Source organism: Pseudorca crassidens, chromosome 10, assembly GCF_039906515.1.
Source record: "Pseudorca crassidens isolate mPseCra1 chromosome 10, mPseCra1.hap1, whole genome shotgun sequence".
NCBI classification, from domain to species: Eukaryota; Metazoa; Chordata; class Mammalia; order Artiodactyla; family Delphinidae; genus Pseudorca; species Pseudorca crassidens.
Window position 1 is genome coordinate 70578572 of NC_090305.1, and position 15604 is coordinate 70594175.

General features: G+C 55.4%; 1 protein-coding gene across 8 annotated transcripts in view; it reads left to right on the forward strand.

The window, feature by feature from the left end:
- Positions 1-457: 457 nt before the first annotated feature.
- The window catches only part of TEX264 (testis expressed 264, ER-phagy receptor), a 29375-nt gene continuing 14228 nt past the window's right edge, over positions 458-15604 (forward strand). The window contains exons 1-4 of one of the 8 annotated variants that reach the window (XM_067754602.1): positions 458-608; positions 1605-1680; positions 3965-4256; positions 12631-12852. In XM_067754602.1, the coding sequence (XP_067610703.1) occupies positions 3999-4256; positions 12631-12852 (480 nt within the window). In that variant the 5' untranslated portion in view covers positions 458-608; positions 1605-1680; positions 3965-3998. Of the gene's footprint in view, positions 609-911; positions 1048-1202; positions 1352-1377; positions 1403-1580; positions 1681-3964; positions 4257-12630; positions 12853-15604 lie in introns of those variants that run through there. The other 7 variants (XM_067754609.1, XM_067754608.1, XM_067754606.1 and 4 more) reach the window with 7 other exon arrangements.

A 15604-nucleotide genomic window follows, 5' to 3' on the forward strand; every position in this document is an offset into this window, starting at 1 on the left:
GGGAGGTAAGGGTGGAGTGTTGGAGGTAGGAAGCTGATATTTGTGCTGTCCGGAGATTGGATCCCGCTTCTTCCCTGAGCCTCAGCTGTAAAACGGGAGCAAGTGGCCATGCCTTGCCCGGTTCCCAGGTCTGTCGCGAAGCCTCAGTGAGAGAAAGTAGCAGTAACTAGGGTGGTACAAATGCCAGGCTTTTACTGCCGTGCTGCACTTCCCAAGCCTCTTCAAACGATCCTCTCCGGTGCCGCCTTCCGGGACCCCACACTGCCTCTCTACTTCCCCTCATGCCTGGGGTGCTCTCGACAACCCAGAAGTTAAGAGGTTGTTCCTAAATCACCATCTGCAACCCAGTAGTTTGTGGGAGGCACGAAGGTACGGGGCGGGCTCGGCCCCTGACAGGCTCGGCCCCTAACAGGCTCACGTTTGTTGCCCTGGATACGGGGCGGGGCAGGCCTCTGCCCGTCGGGTCCCGCGCGCACGCGCCCACGGCCACGGCCACGTCCTGCCGCGAGAGGGGGCGGAGCGAGCGTGTGCGGCGGGCGCGCGCAGGCTCCGCCGCTGAGCCCCGAGCCGCGTGCGCTGATCGGCGTCCGCGGCGGGCGGCAGCTGAGGTGAGGGCCGGGCCGGGGAGGTGTTCACGCTGGGGCGGCTCCACGCGCGCCGAGCTCCTGGGACCTCCGTCCGCCCGGGCGCAACCTCAGGGCCTCCCGCGTCCCCACCGTCACCCCCCGCGGCCCAGCCGCTCTTTGCATCTCGTCTCGGCCACAGCTCGCCCCGGCCGGTCCAAGGGCCCGAACGCGACCTTGGACCAGCCTACTATCCCGGATCACCCTCTGCCTCGGTCACGGGTGCAGGGCACGCCCGGAGGCAAGGGAGCCAGGGAGGGCGAGGGGGTGGGGAGCACGAAGACTGAGGCTAGAACCGTACTTTAACTCCGCCCCCGTCTCCTGAGGCCGCGCCTCGAAGCGTTGGCTGCAAACTTTTAACTTCCTTTAAGTTGCAGAGGTGCCTAGGACCCCGTGAGGTCGTGGCTGAAAAGAAAAGGGCTGGGTAAATAGGCGAGGAGAGGGTGAGCAGGGGCTGGAAGCCGAGAGTGGAGGTAGCGTCCCGTCCTTCCCGCGCAGGCCCCTCAGACTCCACGTCTTCCCGCGCCCCCCGAGTGCCAAAGTTTTGCTTGCAGCGGGCGCTTTAAGGGCGAGGCCAGCCGCCGCGGCGCACGTGAGCAGCCTCGGGAAGCCAGCGCGGGGCAGCCCGCCCAGACGCTCCGCCTGGGCCTCTAACCTGAGGAGAAACCGAGGCCCGAGAGGGGTCACAACCTGCCCGGGGTCAGCGGCAGGGGTTGTGTCACGGCCAGGTGCGGTGGCTGGAGCCCTCCAGGAAGAGGGCTCTCCAAGAACAGGGATATGTGAGCAGGGGTCTAGTGAAGAGCTGACATTTTTGAGGCGGAATTTGGCTTCTGATTTCCCTAAGGGGTCTGAGGGCATGGTGGAGGGTGCAACCTTGTGGCGGGGAGAGAGTTCTTGTAGAGGCCCCTGTGGACTTTCCCTGAAAAGAGATCAGTCAGGGCAGGGTGCCCGGCTCAGTGGTTATTTTCTTTCTGCCCCCAGCCCTGGAGCACTTGGAGCGTTTGGTCCCTGCCGTGCTGGATGCCATGAGTTGCTAAAATTGAGTCTGGCTTTAGAGGTGAGCTTCCCCAGCCCTTCTCCTTCCCTTTATCTTGAGAAAAGGGGAAATTTCCATTGCCCTGCCTCCTTCCTGGGCTGACCAAAGCTCTGCGGCCCCCAGGTACCTTTCACCCCTCTTTTGGGCAGTTTAGGAGGTGAGAGAGAAATGTGGGAACTAAGCTCCTTTCAGGAGACAGGGAGTGTGCAGCTGAGAGGATGGGGGTAGGTCACAGTGAGGGCTGATCACTCCCAAGATGAGTGGGAGCCTTAGATGCTGAGAGCTTCCAGCTGAGAGCCTTGGGTTCAGAGATGTCCAACGTGGATTAAATGCTTGGGCTTTTCTGGAAGTCTTGTTCCCAGGGAGGAGAGAGAAAGTGGAAGTGGGGGCCTAGAATCAGACTACCTGGATTCCCATTGCCTGCATTTTGTCCAGGTGGCTCTATTTAGTACCTTTGTGACCTTGGGCAAGGCTCTTAATCTCTAACCACTTGTTTTCTGATCCATATCCACTTGGTTTTGAGGATTAATGAAGTATCTGTGTTTCAACGTTTAGACAGTGCCTAGCATATAGTAAGTACTAAGTGGAAGATTCATCATCATTATCATCAAAGAAAACAGGAGTGAAACTAGCTGGGGGCCAGGAACAGGGGTCAATGAGAAGACCAGTGTGAGACACCTCAAGGTCATGATGCCAAAGGTTTAGAAGTTTACTTTGCGTTTTTTGTGAGACAAACACGGTGTGCACATTGACTCCAAAGACAGTTTTTCAGCAAAAAATTTTGATACCCAGAACCCACAGGGAACAAATTATTCCATACAGCTGTTTTCCATAGGGTCAACATGTTGATTTTCAGCTCCTAAAGCTTTTAAAATTTTAAGTACTTGGGGTGAGAATGTTCTTCCAATGGGTCAGATGCTTCCATTCCTCTTTAAATAGTCTTCTCTGTGGTGCGATTTTTTTCCCCCCCTGGGTGACGCAGGTCAAGCCCTCTGTGTAAGAGGGTTAGTTTTCTGGCCCCAAGTTTCATGGAGTTCCGGGCAGTCTGTCTTGAATGGCTCATACACCAACCTATGTGTTGTGTCGCTAGGCCTGCTCTTTGATAGCTTCTCTGCTTTTTATTTTTTTCTCCCCTGAAACAAGTATCTTTATTGCTTGTACCATGCAAATAGCAAATACGGGAAACAGGGAAAGGCCATTGAGGAAGAGGGAGAATTGTCAGATAAATGACATACACAAAAAGGAAAAAAGACACCCCTGCCCTGCCCCAGCATACCTACCCCAGGATGGCTTCCTGTAAACTACCTAGTACAGGAGGTCAGGTGGGGAGATCAGAACCACAAAAACTGAATTCCAAATATCTGGAGATGTTGGGGAGAAGGGAAGGAAGGGGGAGGGACAGGGCAGCAAGTGGACCCCAGGTGTGGCTCCCTGCCAGGCTAGCACCCCTCCACCATAGGATGAAATGCTCCAGCCGTGGGTAACTTTCACAGCTACCTGTTGTGTCTCCACTTCTAGCAGTCTTTTCCTCCTCCTCTTCCTTGCTGTTTCTAATCTATGGACTGGGAAAGTGAGATGAAGCTTGTTAGCACCGGTAGCTCCGCTCAAGTCTGGGAAGCATAGTGCTAGACTTTGTTCTGCCTGCTCAGGCTATTTTAACCTCGTCTCTCCTTTGGTTCTGGGTGGGTGAGCTTGTTGGAAAGCAGTATTTCACGGGCCAGATGTGCTTAGCAGAGGAGAGCTTCCTACAGGAGTCCTTTCCTGTGGCACATTTTTCCCCCTGACGTTTTGTTCCTTATGGTTTCCCTGTTTTTAAATACGTGTTTGGGCCCTGTGCTTGCCTGTCCTCCCTCTGGCAGTGGCCCATGAGGCTTGGGGAGTCTGGGCAGGCAGTGTGGCTCAGTTGTGGTAAGAAATAAGGAAGAGGCAATGTGGGGAAAAGGCAGGCTGGCTGACGTCTGGCCCAGCAGGGGTGGCTGGTCAGGGCCAGGAGTATGTCCCTGGCTGACTCACTCCTGTGCCCCTCTATGACTCAGCTACCCCAGGTGTGACCAAGGCTGCCAGCTGACAGAGCTGCTCTGAGAGCCTCAACAGTTGTGATTAAGAAATAAAGAGGCTTGTAGCTTCAGTCATCCTTTGTAACTCCCTTCTAGGTCACTCTGTGTGTAAACACCTCTGGCTCCTGCCTCTCCCACATCAGAGTACCCAAGGCAGGGCTGAGGTTGGGCCAGAACTGGCTGGCGGGAAGGTGGGCACATTGGTCAGACAGGCTACCAGCCACCTCTTCCTTCTGTCTCCTTTGCAGCTGCCTTGGGGTGCGGCGTGGGGGGCACAGAGCCATGTCGGACCTGCTACTCCTGGGCCTGATTGGGGGCCTCACTCTGCTGCTGCTGCTGACGCTGCTGGCCTTTGCTGGGTACTCAGGGCTGCTGGCCAGGGTGGCAGTGAGTGCTGGCTCACCCCCCGTCCGCAACGTCACCATGGCCTACAAGTTCCACGTGGGGCCCTATGGTGAGACTGGGCGGCTTTTCACAGAGAGCTGCAGTGTCTCCCCCAAGCTCCGCTCCGTTGCCGTCTACTATGACAACCCCCGCATGGTAAGGAGCCTCCTGGGCCCTGGCTGGGGTTCTACCCCATGGACAGACATGGGGCAGGGCTACTTGGGCAAGGGGTGTTCTGGTTTCTGGGGAGGGGTGGGAAAATCGTTGAGCTGGCTATGCACACCACCTCCTCTCTGAGCTTGAAGCTCCTTCCAGATTTAATCTGGACTTCTGCTCCAGATTTCTATATATGCTGGCTTTCTACTTGTCACGATATGCTGGCTTTCTACTTGTCACGATCTAATTTTCCTGGCTTGTCTCTGCCCATGGACTTCTGAGTGCAGGGGGCCACACCACTGTGAGTCCCTAGCCTCTGAGGGGGCGTTGGTCTGTTGCCTCCTCTTCTCTCCCTCCCTCAGCCCCATTTGAAGCCAGCACTCTAAGACCAGACCATTTCAGATGCTACCCTCTCTTTGAGGTCATATCATGTTTCTTTGACTTCCGTCTTTCAGCTCTTGTGCTGAAAGAAGGTGGAATCTTCCAGCCATTATGGTGGCCCCTGGCCCAGGGATAAGGCATTTCTTTGGACATCAAGCTGCCTGGTTGGGAGAGTGCTTTGGGGGCAGGTGGAGCCAGGTGAGCTGTCCAGAATGTCCAAGATGCTGGGGTCAGAGACTAACCTGACATCAGTGACACCCTGTAGGCATATGGCTGTATTTACAGCCTGTGGTGAATCGGGACTCACCAATATGGCCTCCTGCCATGCCATGAGGTGGTGCTGCCCACAGCTGCATTGGGCTGGCAGCTCTGCCAAGGGTTCTTCAGCCTCCAGCTCTGAGCCTTGGCACACCAGGCATTGAGAATCCCCAGCTCTGGTGTTCTTGCCTGGAGAGCTCAAGTGGGCAAGGCCTGTAGCCTCCATAGCATGTGCTGAACAGGCCTCAGTGGGGTACTCAGTCGAAACAAGGGTGTGCTGACTCCCTCTCTGTGCCAGGTTCTGCTTGACACCTGCACTCTGGAGATGAACAGACGTGGCCCTGCCCTCAGGAAGCTTTGTGTGGTTGGCAAGTCAGCCCTGTACAGATGCATCTCCAGCAAGACACTGTGTTCAGTGCTCACAGAACTTTGAGCGAGCTGTGGGTTTGCCTCAAGTCTGCCAGGGAGGCTCAGAGAGGAGGTCTTCTGTCATGAGTAGAATTTTGCTCTACTGGAAAGGGCCTCCTGGCTAAGGGAACTGCAAAGTGCAGGCCTGCAGATGTCGGCTGACAGAGGAAGTGTGGCAAGTGAACACGTGGTGGGCGGAGAAAGATGTAGAAGGGTTTGCTGGGCCAGGTGGTGGGAGGTACAGTAGGTTGGGAGGAAAGGTACAGCACAATTTGCCACCTTTGATTTAGGAAACTAAGTGGATGGCAGGTGGAGGAGGGAAGGAGACGAGGCAGGGGGCCATCGAGGAGATTGGTCTGGGTCTGGGTGAGAGGTGATATGGCCTGGTTGAGGGATGAGTAGACATTGAGGTTTTGAGGTCACATGGCTCGGAGATGGCACTAACTGACAGTCAAGAACACTGGGGCCCAAGTGGGATGGGGCAGGCATTGGGCTATGGGAAGCTCCTAGACCAGATGCCGGGCCCCCACCCTTGCAGAGGTCTCTTGTGTAAGTCCCTTTCCCTCCTCTACCCTCCCCTGGACCCTGCCCCTCCTTCCACATCTGACCCAGTTGGAACCCTCTGCAAGACCTCAGTGGGAGGGATGAGGGTCCTTGCAGCTGCCTCTTTCCTCACCGGCATGTCCTGTTCCAGAAGCAGTACATCGCCTCTTGAGTTGGAGGTGCTAATTCCAGAATGGGAAAGGGCCAAGGCAGCACGGTACCTTTGGGTCATTGCTGGAGGCTGGTTCAGGGAAAAGTGAGATAGAAGAATCCTGGCATGGGACACTCTCCCTATGGCCTCCTGACCCAGCCACCTCCAAGCAGCCCACTGTACAGCTCTCCTGGAGGTGTGGTGGACTGTTTGAGGTGGTGGGACTTGGGTTTCCAGGGTTGGCTGGGCACAGCCCGACTTTGATACCAGTCTGGGGGCCCATGGCCTGAGAGGACAGACTCAAGGTTAGCAGTTCTGGGTTTTGATTCTGTCTCACCACTGTCCTGCTGTGTGGTATTGGGCATACCACATACCCTCTCTGAGCCTCCATTTCCTCATCTGCAGAGTAATGTTAAAAATACTGCTTATAGGTAGGCTGGCAAGGGTTAAATTAAGTGACATAGGTGAGCCATTCACCCCAGTACCTTGCCCTCAAGAAGTTGTTGTAACAACAACAAAAAATGGGTGGAAAAAACACTCATGCTACTTAGGTGTGATGAGGGGTTGTTAGGCTGGGCACTCATAACCCAGGCTTAGACCCTAGGCCTGGCTGTGACCATCTGGTTGGCACAGAGAATGAATATATATGTCTAAAAGTGGCCCCTCTGATCCTGTCCATCCCAGTCCTTGGTCACTCTGGAAGAAACTTGTGTCCCTATTCAGAGCTGGGTCACACCCTGGCACCTGCGATGGCTCACCTGCCTGGCAGAGATCCTAAAAGGTTCAGGGAACCCTGGACCCCCAGGCTTCAGGTGCTCATGGCTATCACAGACTATCTGGTCCATAAGGAACTGAAGCCTCTGGGTCCACACTGCTGATATTATAGAGGAGGAGACTAAGGAGCAGTTAGCAGGAGTTGTGGTACTATCTGAGTTTACTCATGCTTTTTTATTTTCATTTAGCAAATATTTGAGCACCCTGTCTGTGCCACTCTGTCCTGGGCACTGCTGCAGAGTGGGGCCCAGCCCTCAGGCCATCTCAGTGGGGGTGGGGGGTGTCAGGGAAGCCTGAAGGACAGGCCTCATCCAGTCCTGGAGAAGGCCAAGAAGCCAAGCTTTCTGCTCCCCAGCTGCCTCCTACAGCAGTGTCCAGCATGGGGCCCTGCATAATATGGTTCACAGAAAGAAGGGACAGGATGTAGGCTGAGCTGTGGAGTGTCCCATCCCCATTCCACCCTCCCCAGCACAGCACAACACAACAGGAGCCAGAACCTGCTTCTCTGAGTGTGGGAGGAAGTGAGGCTATTTCAGGTTCTGTGAGTGGGGCAGTGAGTGACCAGGTGAGAGGTGGCCATGTGCTCTGGGTGCCGCCCACCCCCGTGAGATATAGACTGACAGCTCCCCAGCCACACCCCTTCCAGGCCTTAGCTGGACAGAAGGAGGCTGGTTCCTGAGAAAGGCCTGGTGAGGCTCCCCTGGTCTGTCTCTGGGCTCAAGAAGTAACACAGAGAAGGGTACCAACAAGGCAAGATTGTGGCGATTGCAGTGGACCATTTCATATGAGATGCTGCTTGAGCATATATCCTGGAGATACATATGTATGTCTGTATGTCAGTTAGCCACCCAGCCCTATATTTTGGAGTTCTCATGGGATAAGCCTGTAAGATCTGGGCGAGTGGTTCTTGTGGTGCAGGAAGAGGGATTCCGTTCTTCATCCCTGAGGGCCTTGGTGGAGGTGGGGGGAAGGAAGGAAGGAGCATGTGGCAAGAAGTTGACAGACTCTGGCAGTGGCTCATAGGTGTCCCTCTCCTCTCCAGGATGCCACATTCATGGAGTGTGGCCATTTCCTCTTTTTTTTTTTTAAGTCAATGATTTTTTTTTTTTTTTATATTTGTTTGTTTGTTTGGCTACACCGGGTCTTAGTCATGGCACACAGGCTCCCAGTCTCAGCATTCGGGATCTAGTTCCCTGACCAGGGATTGAACCCTGGCCCCCTGCATTGGGAGTGCTGGGTCTTAACCACTGGACCACCAGGGAAGTCTTGTCATTTCCTCTTCTAAGTGCCAAGGGAAGGGGGTGATTCCAGAGTCAATCAAGGATCTGTCCCCACCTCTCCACCCGCCCCCTCAGCACACGCACAGACACACACACACAGATCCAGTTCTGTCCTGCCTTTGTATAGTTCTGCCCTCTCTCTCCTGCTTGGACAGTGACTTTTGCCTCCCCTCCTGGGCCTAGTTCCTCTGGGAGCCTTGGGTGTTGGGAAGGAGGTGGAGAGGACCCTGAGCATCTTATTTGATCCTAACCAGTTCTGGCCTGTTAACAGGCCCTAATGGCTGGGCTGCTGTTCCTGTGCCCATGGGCCTGTCCTGTCTGCCAGCCTGGCCCTCCTCCTCCTGCCCCACCCTCTGCTGCCACCGCCTCCGCTGCTGTGTTTGGGGCTTAAGTAACCTGCCTGCTTGCCTGCCCTTGTGGGGAGCTTGGCTGAGGCCGGTGGGGCATGGCAGCCTGTTCAGCTCACCTGGGGAAGGCCTAGGAGGGAGTGCTGCCTCCAGGCATGGAGGAGTTTGGGGAGGGGACTGGTGACGGTTGGGTACTGCCTTTAGTGAACTAGACCACACTGAAGTTTCTTTTTCCCCCTAGTCCACTGAGAATCGGTTTACGGTCACCACGTCTGCAGGGGCTGAGGCCAGTAAGAGTTTTCTGACGTAGGCCTGTGCCGTACTTCCCCTTCAGTATATGTGGGGATGGTGCCCCCTGCTCTCCCTGGAGGCACTGAGGTCACATGGAGCCTGGGAAGGGGTGGGGTGAGGGAGTAAGATTTCCCAGGATTGAGCCCTCAACAAGGGCAATGGGAATGTGAGCTGAGCTGATGCTTCCTGGAGGCCCAGGCCATCGCCTACCCCAGGTACCCTGTGATGATTTTCTGCTAGATGGAATCTAGGTTTCTGCTCACAGCAGGTTAACTGTGGGCCCCTGTGGAAAGGTGGGCTGGGTAGTCTGGCCAGGGAGGAGTCAAGGTATCCCTCTGGGTCTGGGATTGGCAGACAGTGCAGCTGTCCCAGTCAGATTATGCAGGTTATGGACCTGGGGTGGCCCATTTCTAGTGAACCCAAAGGCTGGGTTTGGTCTGGGCTAGCTGACACCATTTTTTTCTTCCTGGATCCTGGAATTTATTGATCTTGTCCAGTTTCCAGATTCAGTGAGGTCTTGGCCAGGCAGAGACCCTCTCTTCGCTATGGCCTCACACAGCAGGGTCAGCAAGGTACTGCAAGGCCTCTCCAGAAGGGGCAGTAGGGCCAGCTTGTACCCGGAAGCTGTAGGTTCCAAGCAGACTGTGCTCTTCTTAGAATGCCAGGACTCAAGAGGCCTCACAGCCTGAAGGAGATAACTCTGGTATCTCTTTCCTAGCACTTTTGCTCTGAGGGCAGATTCTGGATGGGCCTGCCTTACTGAAATTGGTGGTGGGTCTGGCCACTGCCCTGTCTCCCTGGTATGGTTCCTTGCTGGTGCTAGTTCTGGTCCAGCTCTTGTTCTAGTCATAGGTACCCAGAGAAATGACTGATACAGGGAAGAAAGGGAGAAGACAGAACTGGAAGGCCCAGCCTGCCCTTCGAAGATCAGGCCCAAATAAAGACATTGTATTGAACCAAGGTGGGTGGGGTTTCTAGCCATCAAGACACTCCTGCTTTCTGGGCCCTTGACCATCTCAGTGGGCCATTCCCCTGGAGGTAGGCCTGGGCTCTCCTGGGAGCCCAGGAAAGCCTTCCCCTGCTCTGAGACCAGCCTTGCCACTCCCCAGCCTGTCTTAGGCCCTGCCCCATCTCCTCCTTGCTGGTGCCTGGTTCAGATGTCTCCCAGCTCCCGCTTGGTATGGGGCTGCTTAGCAGGTGGTGGGCTTGCTGGGTAACCTCCGAGTCTGCCCCTTAGCCACTTGGACAGGGGAAGGGGCAGGAAGTGTTCTCACTTCTGGAATTGAAAAGTTGCTCAGGCAGGAAGGGAGTCCCTGTGCCCAAGATCTCAGGAGCCCTGTCTCCTTATTAGCTGCTTCCCTCCCCCATGACAAGAGTTCCTCCTTTTTCAAGGGAGAGGGAGAGGAGGTTTGCTCATGATGCAGAGCCTGTGCGAGCAGGTTTATGCATGCATGCCTGTACTATCGCTGAAGAACTTCTGTGCACAGGATCCTGGACCTTTCTGCCTAGAGCCCCGGAGTGGTGGGGAGGAGAGGCCACCAGTTACAGTGCAGCAGAAGACCTGCTCCCTCTGGTGGGCATTTTGGGATCAGAGAGGAGGAGCTGCTTAGTGAGGAGCAACAGAGGCTTTCAGGAGGAAGGTTGAGCTGAGTCTTGAAGGATGGTTGAGTTTCCCAGGCAGAAAGAACTCTGCAGTAGGGTTACGAGGACATTTCAGGCAGAGGAAGTAGCCTACGCAAAGGGAGGAAGCATGGGAGGATGTGGCATGTTTGGGGAGCTGCAAATAGTTGTGTGTGGGGGTGTGGTGGGAGAGGAGGCTGGTAAGGCTGGCTGGCCAGAGCCCGGATTTGTCTCTCCCTCTGCCACTCACATGATTAGTGGGCACCTGCCCACCTGGGTCTTGGCCCCTACTCAGGCCTAGGGATGCAGAAAAGGAGTGCTAGGTCAGTGTGTGGGCAAATCCAGGCAGTGTGTTGTGTGGGCCACCCTGAGACAGCCTTGCATGCTGGCCTTGGAAGTTTCATCATAGAGGTGAATTGGGATCCATTGAGAGGTTCTAAGCAGGATGATCACAGGTGTTCTGGTGCCTTTGGGGGACTGAGAAGGATGTGGAGCTGGAAGGTCCGTGACGGCTGCTGAGGTGATCAAGACCCTGGGACCCAAACCCAGGCAGGCCAGGTGTTGGAGAGGAGATTACCAATTGACCTTCCATCCATTTCTCTGTTTAACCTGTATTGGATGTTTCTTTTGTATAGCATAGGTCGCTAGGGTTAGTTAGGAACATGAAGATGGGCTTTGCCGCAGACACTGTCCTTTGGTCTGTCAGCAGGCGACCTGCCAGAGCCACCTGCCTTTCTGGCCATCCTCAAGTCTTGGGTGTGAATGGGGCAGTGGCACCATCTAGAGACAAGAGGTGGTACTGCAGTGCTCTCCAGCGCCTCTGGGTGGGGTGGGAGGAGCGTGAGGTTGAGAGAACTGACTGAGCTGCAAGGTTGACTTGATCTGGGTAAGAGTTTACAGCACAGTATTGGAGTCTGTGGGGGTTGCCATTGAGCCACCCTGAGAGGCTCTCCAAGAGGGTGTTTGGACCTGAAGGATGGGCAGGGAGGAGCTACATGTTCAGAGTTTTGGGTAGATGGGCATCCTGGGCCAATGGTTACGTGTTTGGCCAGTGTCATAGCTACTAATAACTGACAACAAGTATGGAGCACTTGCTGAACCATGCTCAGTCCTCCTGTGAAGTATCTCACAATTCTGTAAGTTGGTATCGAGGAACTGGGGCTTCAGGAAACCAAGGGACTCATCCAGAGCACAGGACTCAAGATTCACACCCAGGCCTGCCTCTCTTCAGAGTTGTGGTCCTGACCACTGCACCGTATTGCCTGCCACGAGAGCCCTGAGTTATGCTTAATGACATAGGATTCAAGGGGACCAGGGCTGCAGAGAGTGGGAGGTGACCCCCAGGGACTACGCAGAGGTGGGAGTCAGTGCCCAAGTTTCAGGCAAAGTGAGACTCTGCATTGGCCAGGGTAGGAAGGCAGAGCAGGCCTGAGACACCCCTGGGGGATTGTTGACAGGACTTGGAAGGGGCCAATGGGAGGGCAGAGACAGGTAAGAATGACTTCACGGTACTGGGAAAGGAGGCTGAGGAGAAGAGCAAGTGGAGGTAGAAGGAGTTTAAATTTAGGGGTCAGTGGCCCCTGAGTAGGGCCTTCAGATTGAGGAAAACCTGGGATAGAGAGCAAAAGGTCTGTGGTAAGTCTTTTGGATTTAGGAAGAGATACCCCTGGGGGCTGGTACAGATTCAGGTGTCAGGAGGTGAGACAAACTGGGACCCCTGATACCAGAAGGAAAAGCAAGTGCTGGCCCTTTCAGGCCTGGAGTTAGGCCTAGGAAGTGTTGGAGACTCACGTAGGAGCCCTTACCTGGGTGGGGTTTGTGGGAGCCAGGGGAGGGAGGGGAGCAGAGTGAAGTGAAGTGTAGGTACTAGGGGTCCAGGGAGACTTAGGGGGAACCAGCAGTCTCAGCTAAGAAGGGGCTTGGGAAGTGGGGCAGGGTTTAGGATAGGGTGTGGGTTGGAGAGGAGATATTGAGGCCCTGGTGATGATGGCTGGCCCTGCCTAAGAGCCTGGGGAAGAGGATCTCACACAGTTTGATCAGCAACCCAGAGTTCAGTTCTGCTTCCTGACCAGCCCTTCTGTGGCCCCTCCACAGCTGGCAGGAGCCTGCCCTGTGCAATGGAGGGATGGAGAGTCCTGCAGCGGGATGCCACAGGCCGGGTTTCAGCAGGAAATTGTCATCTCCATTATGGTGTCTGGGGCTGCGTGGCTTGTTGGAGCTAGTGGTTCTGCCAGGCCCAAGCTGGCGCAGAAGCCAGGAAGCAGGAGGTCTGTGGGCCTCCTTCCTTTGCCCAGCCCTGACACCCTGCTCTGCTTCCCCAGGTGCCCTCTGAGAAGTGCCGCTGTGCGGTGGGCAGCATTCTGAGTGAAGGTGAGGAGTCACCCTCCCGTGAGCTCATCCGACTCTATCAGAAATTTGGCTTCAAGGTGTTCTCTTTCCCGGCACCTAGCCATGTGGTGATGGCCACCTTCCCCTACACCACACCCCTGTCCATCTGGCTGGCTACCCGCCGTGTCCATCCTGTCCTGGACGCCTACATCAAGGTGAGACACAAGTCTGGTGTGTGTGTCAGGGGGCAGCCAGTCCTTTGAGTGGGTGCTGGGGAGGCCTGCCTAGCCTGGGAGGAAGAGGCTGTTTGGGGAGGGCAGCACCTCGTGGAGCAGGTGCCTGTGGAGCTAGGAAGATGGGCAGAGGCTGCTGGCATTTCTTCCATACACCCGAGACCTCTTGGGCCCCAAGCATCTCCCAGGAGCACGGGTAGTTTGTTCAGAAACCCAGTCTTGTCATTTAAGCTCTGACTTGGAACAAAGACATCCTTAGTGCTCAGCCCCCACTCCAGACCCACCCTGTCCCTATCCTGCTGGGCCCTGCAGAGCAAGGGCCCTGAGACAAACTTTCCCTGTTGTAAATTACTCCTCCTCTAAAATATTTTGTAAACTTGGGTGCTAGGGAAATGATCCCAATTTGGGGTTGGAAGTGATCGTTTATTCATCTGTTCAACTTGTATTTATTGAGTGTCTGTGCTAGGTGCTATGCTGGATGTGGTGTGACATACTGGTGCATGAAATAGGCATTTACAGTGAGGTGTGGAGATAGGTAATAACGTCAAACAAAAACGGGATACATGCTAGGAAAGTACAGGGTGAGAAAAGGCGGGGAACCAAGTGCACAGAGTGGTCAGGGACAGCCTCTCGGAGGAGGTAACTTCTCAGGCAAAATCCTAGAAGAGCCCTTGGAGGGGCGGTAAGAATGTTCTAGGCAGAGCTAGGGTGAGGAGCGTGGGTTTGATCTAAAGGCAGTGGGAAGTCACTGCAGAGTTCCAGCCAGGATCCGAGCTGCGCCTTTGCAAGATGGGCTCTGCTGTCGTTGGGAAGGGTAGGGCTGGACCATGGCTCATGGGGGCCGGGTGGAGGTGCTTTGAAGCTGTTATGAATCCTGCCGTGCATGGCGGCATCTTGGGCTGGGGCAGTAGCTGTAGAGATGCAGACAAGGGTGGAGACTGATAATTTGTTTTGGAGGTAGAACTGATGGATTTGTGGATGTGTTGGATGATGGGCAGGGGAAGGAGTGGGAGGAGTCACAAGTTGCAGTCCCCTCTGGGCAGGGCAGGTGGGTGAGCGTGTAGTGGTGCTTTCTACTGAGGTATGCAGGGCGGAGGGAGGAACTGGTTTGGGGGGCCAGCTCTGTGGGCTGTGTCAGGGAATCTGCCTGAGGGACCTCTTAGATGGGGTGTGGAGTCCACAGTGATGTGTGTAGTCTGGAGTTCAGAGAGGATTGGGCTGGTGAATATGTTTGGTGACGTGAGCCTATTGACAGTATTTGCCCTGGAGGGTGGCTGAGGCAGCAAAGTGTACAGAGGGCATGGCCAGTGTGGCTGGGATCAGGGAACAGGAGAAAAAAGTTAGCAAGAACGTGAACTTGACGGTTTTGGAAGAACCTGGTGGCTTGTTCTCCAGAGCAGCTTGGGAAAAGGGACAGGGCCTTGGTGATGGAAATGGGAGTTCAGACACAACCTGGTTAAGTGTCTGGTATCAGGGCTTGGGAATGAATAAATGGGGCCCTGGGTCACCAGCTGTGGCCTTCGTGGGCAGAGACAGGAAGAAGAAACAGGAGGGCTGCTGTGGTAGGGAAGGGGCATGGGGAGGATGGAGGAGGATTTCCTTTGTGAGCTGGAGGTTGGCAGCCAGAAGGGTGCTGGGCGTGGGGTCGGGCCGGAGGCTGAGGGGCAGGGTGAGGCAGGAGGTGGGGGAGCTGACTGGTGTTGAGGGCAGGAAGAGAGACATCAGTGCCTAAGGCCTGCTCAGCATTTCACCCAAGGAAGGGCTGGTGTGTGGTGTCTCTGGTCTTGTCTGTGTCATCCTCAGCTTCAAGGGCCAGTCTGGAGGAGCACCCCTGGGAAGAGACTTTCTGGGTTCCAGACCTCAGAACAGGACATGTGGTGTGGTGGCGAGCAACTCAGCCACCACAGCCTTTTCTTGGCTTCAGGGGTTTATTTTTAGACACCTTTGTCCAAATTTCCTGGCCCCTGACAGCTTCACAAGTTGCCTGGTTTTGACGTCACCTCTTTGATGAAAGCCCTTCCTCCTACCTCCTCCTCCCGTGGGAGCCTGTCAGCTGTGCTCTGGGCTTGATTTTCTTGGGGTTGGGGCTGCAGCAGGGGGCGTACCATCCTCTCTCCTGCCTGTGATGAGGAAGCCTGACAGGTGCGGGGCAATGCAAGGGGCTTCTCAGGGATGTCTGCGAGGCGTGCTGTGTGGGCCTGACCACCAGCTGGGAGAGTGAGACAGATGCCAGGCTGCCCTCAGTGGAGGCACGGCCCAGGTGCTCTGCTGGTTTTGGGGGTGAGGAACAAACCCAGGTGAAAGACGAGGAAGGGGCCGGTTCTCTTTGTTGGTCTCAGCCTGCAGTGGACAGGGGGTGGCCCTGTGCCTCTCTTGGCCTAGGTGACAGAGAGAAGAGAATGTAAGGCTCGCTCTTACACCTGCCCTCTTCCCCACTGCCCTGAGACCAGAGAAAAGAGGCTGCTAATGAGACTCTGAGCGCTTCTGACTGTCCCAACCCTGACAGCTGGCTGCCTTTAACCATGTGTGCGTGCGTGTATGTACATGTTACGTACATGTGCGCGTGTCTTTTTTCTCCACCCTACTGGCTTCTCTCTGGATCTGAGGCTGGGTCTGCTGTGGAGTTGCTTCAGATGCAGTGACAGCAGCCCGTCGGCTTTCTATTTCAGGAGTGGTGAGGGCGGCAGTAGCCAAGAGGAGGGGAGGGAGGGCTTGGCAGGCTCACCTGCTTCCC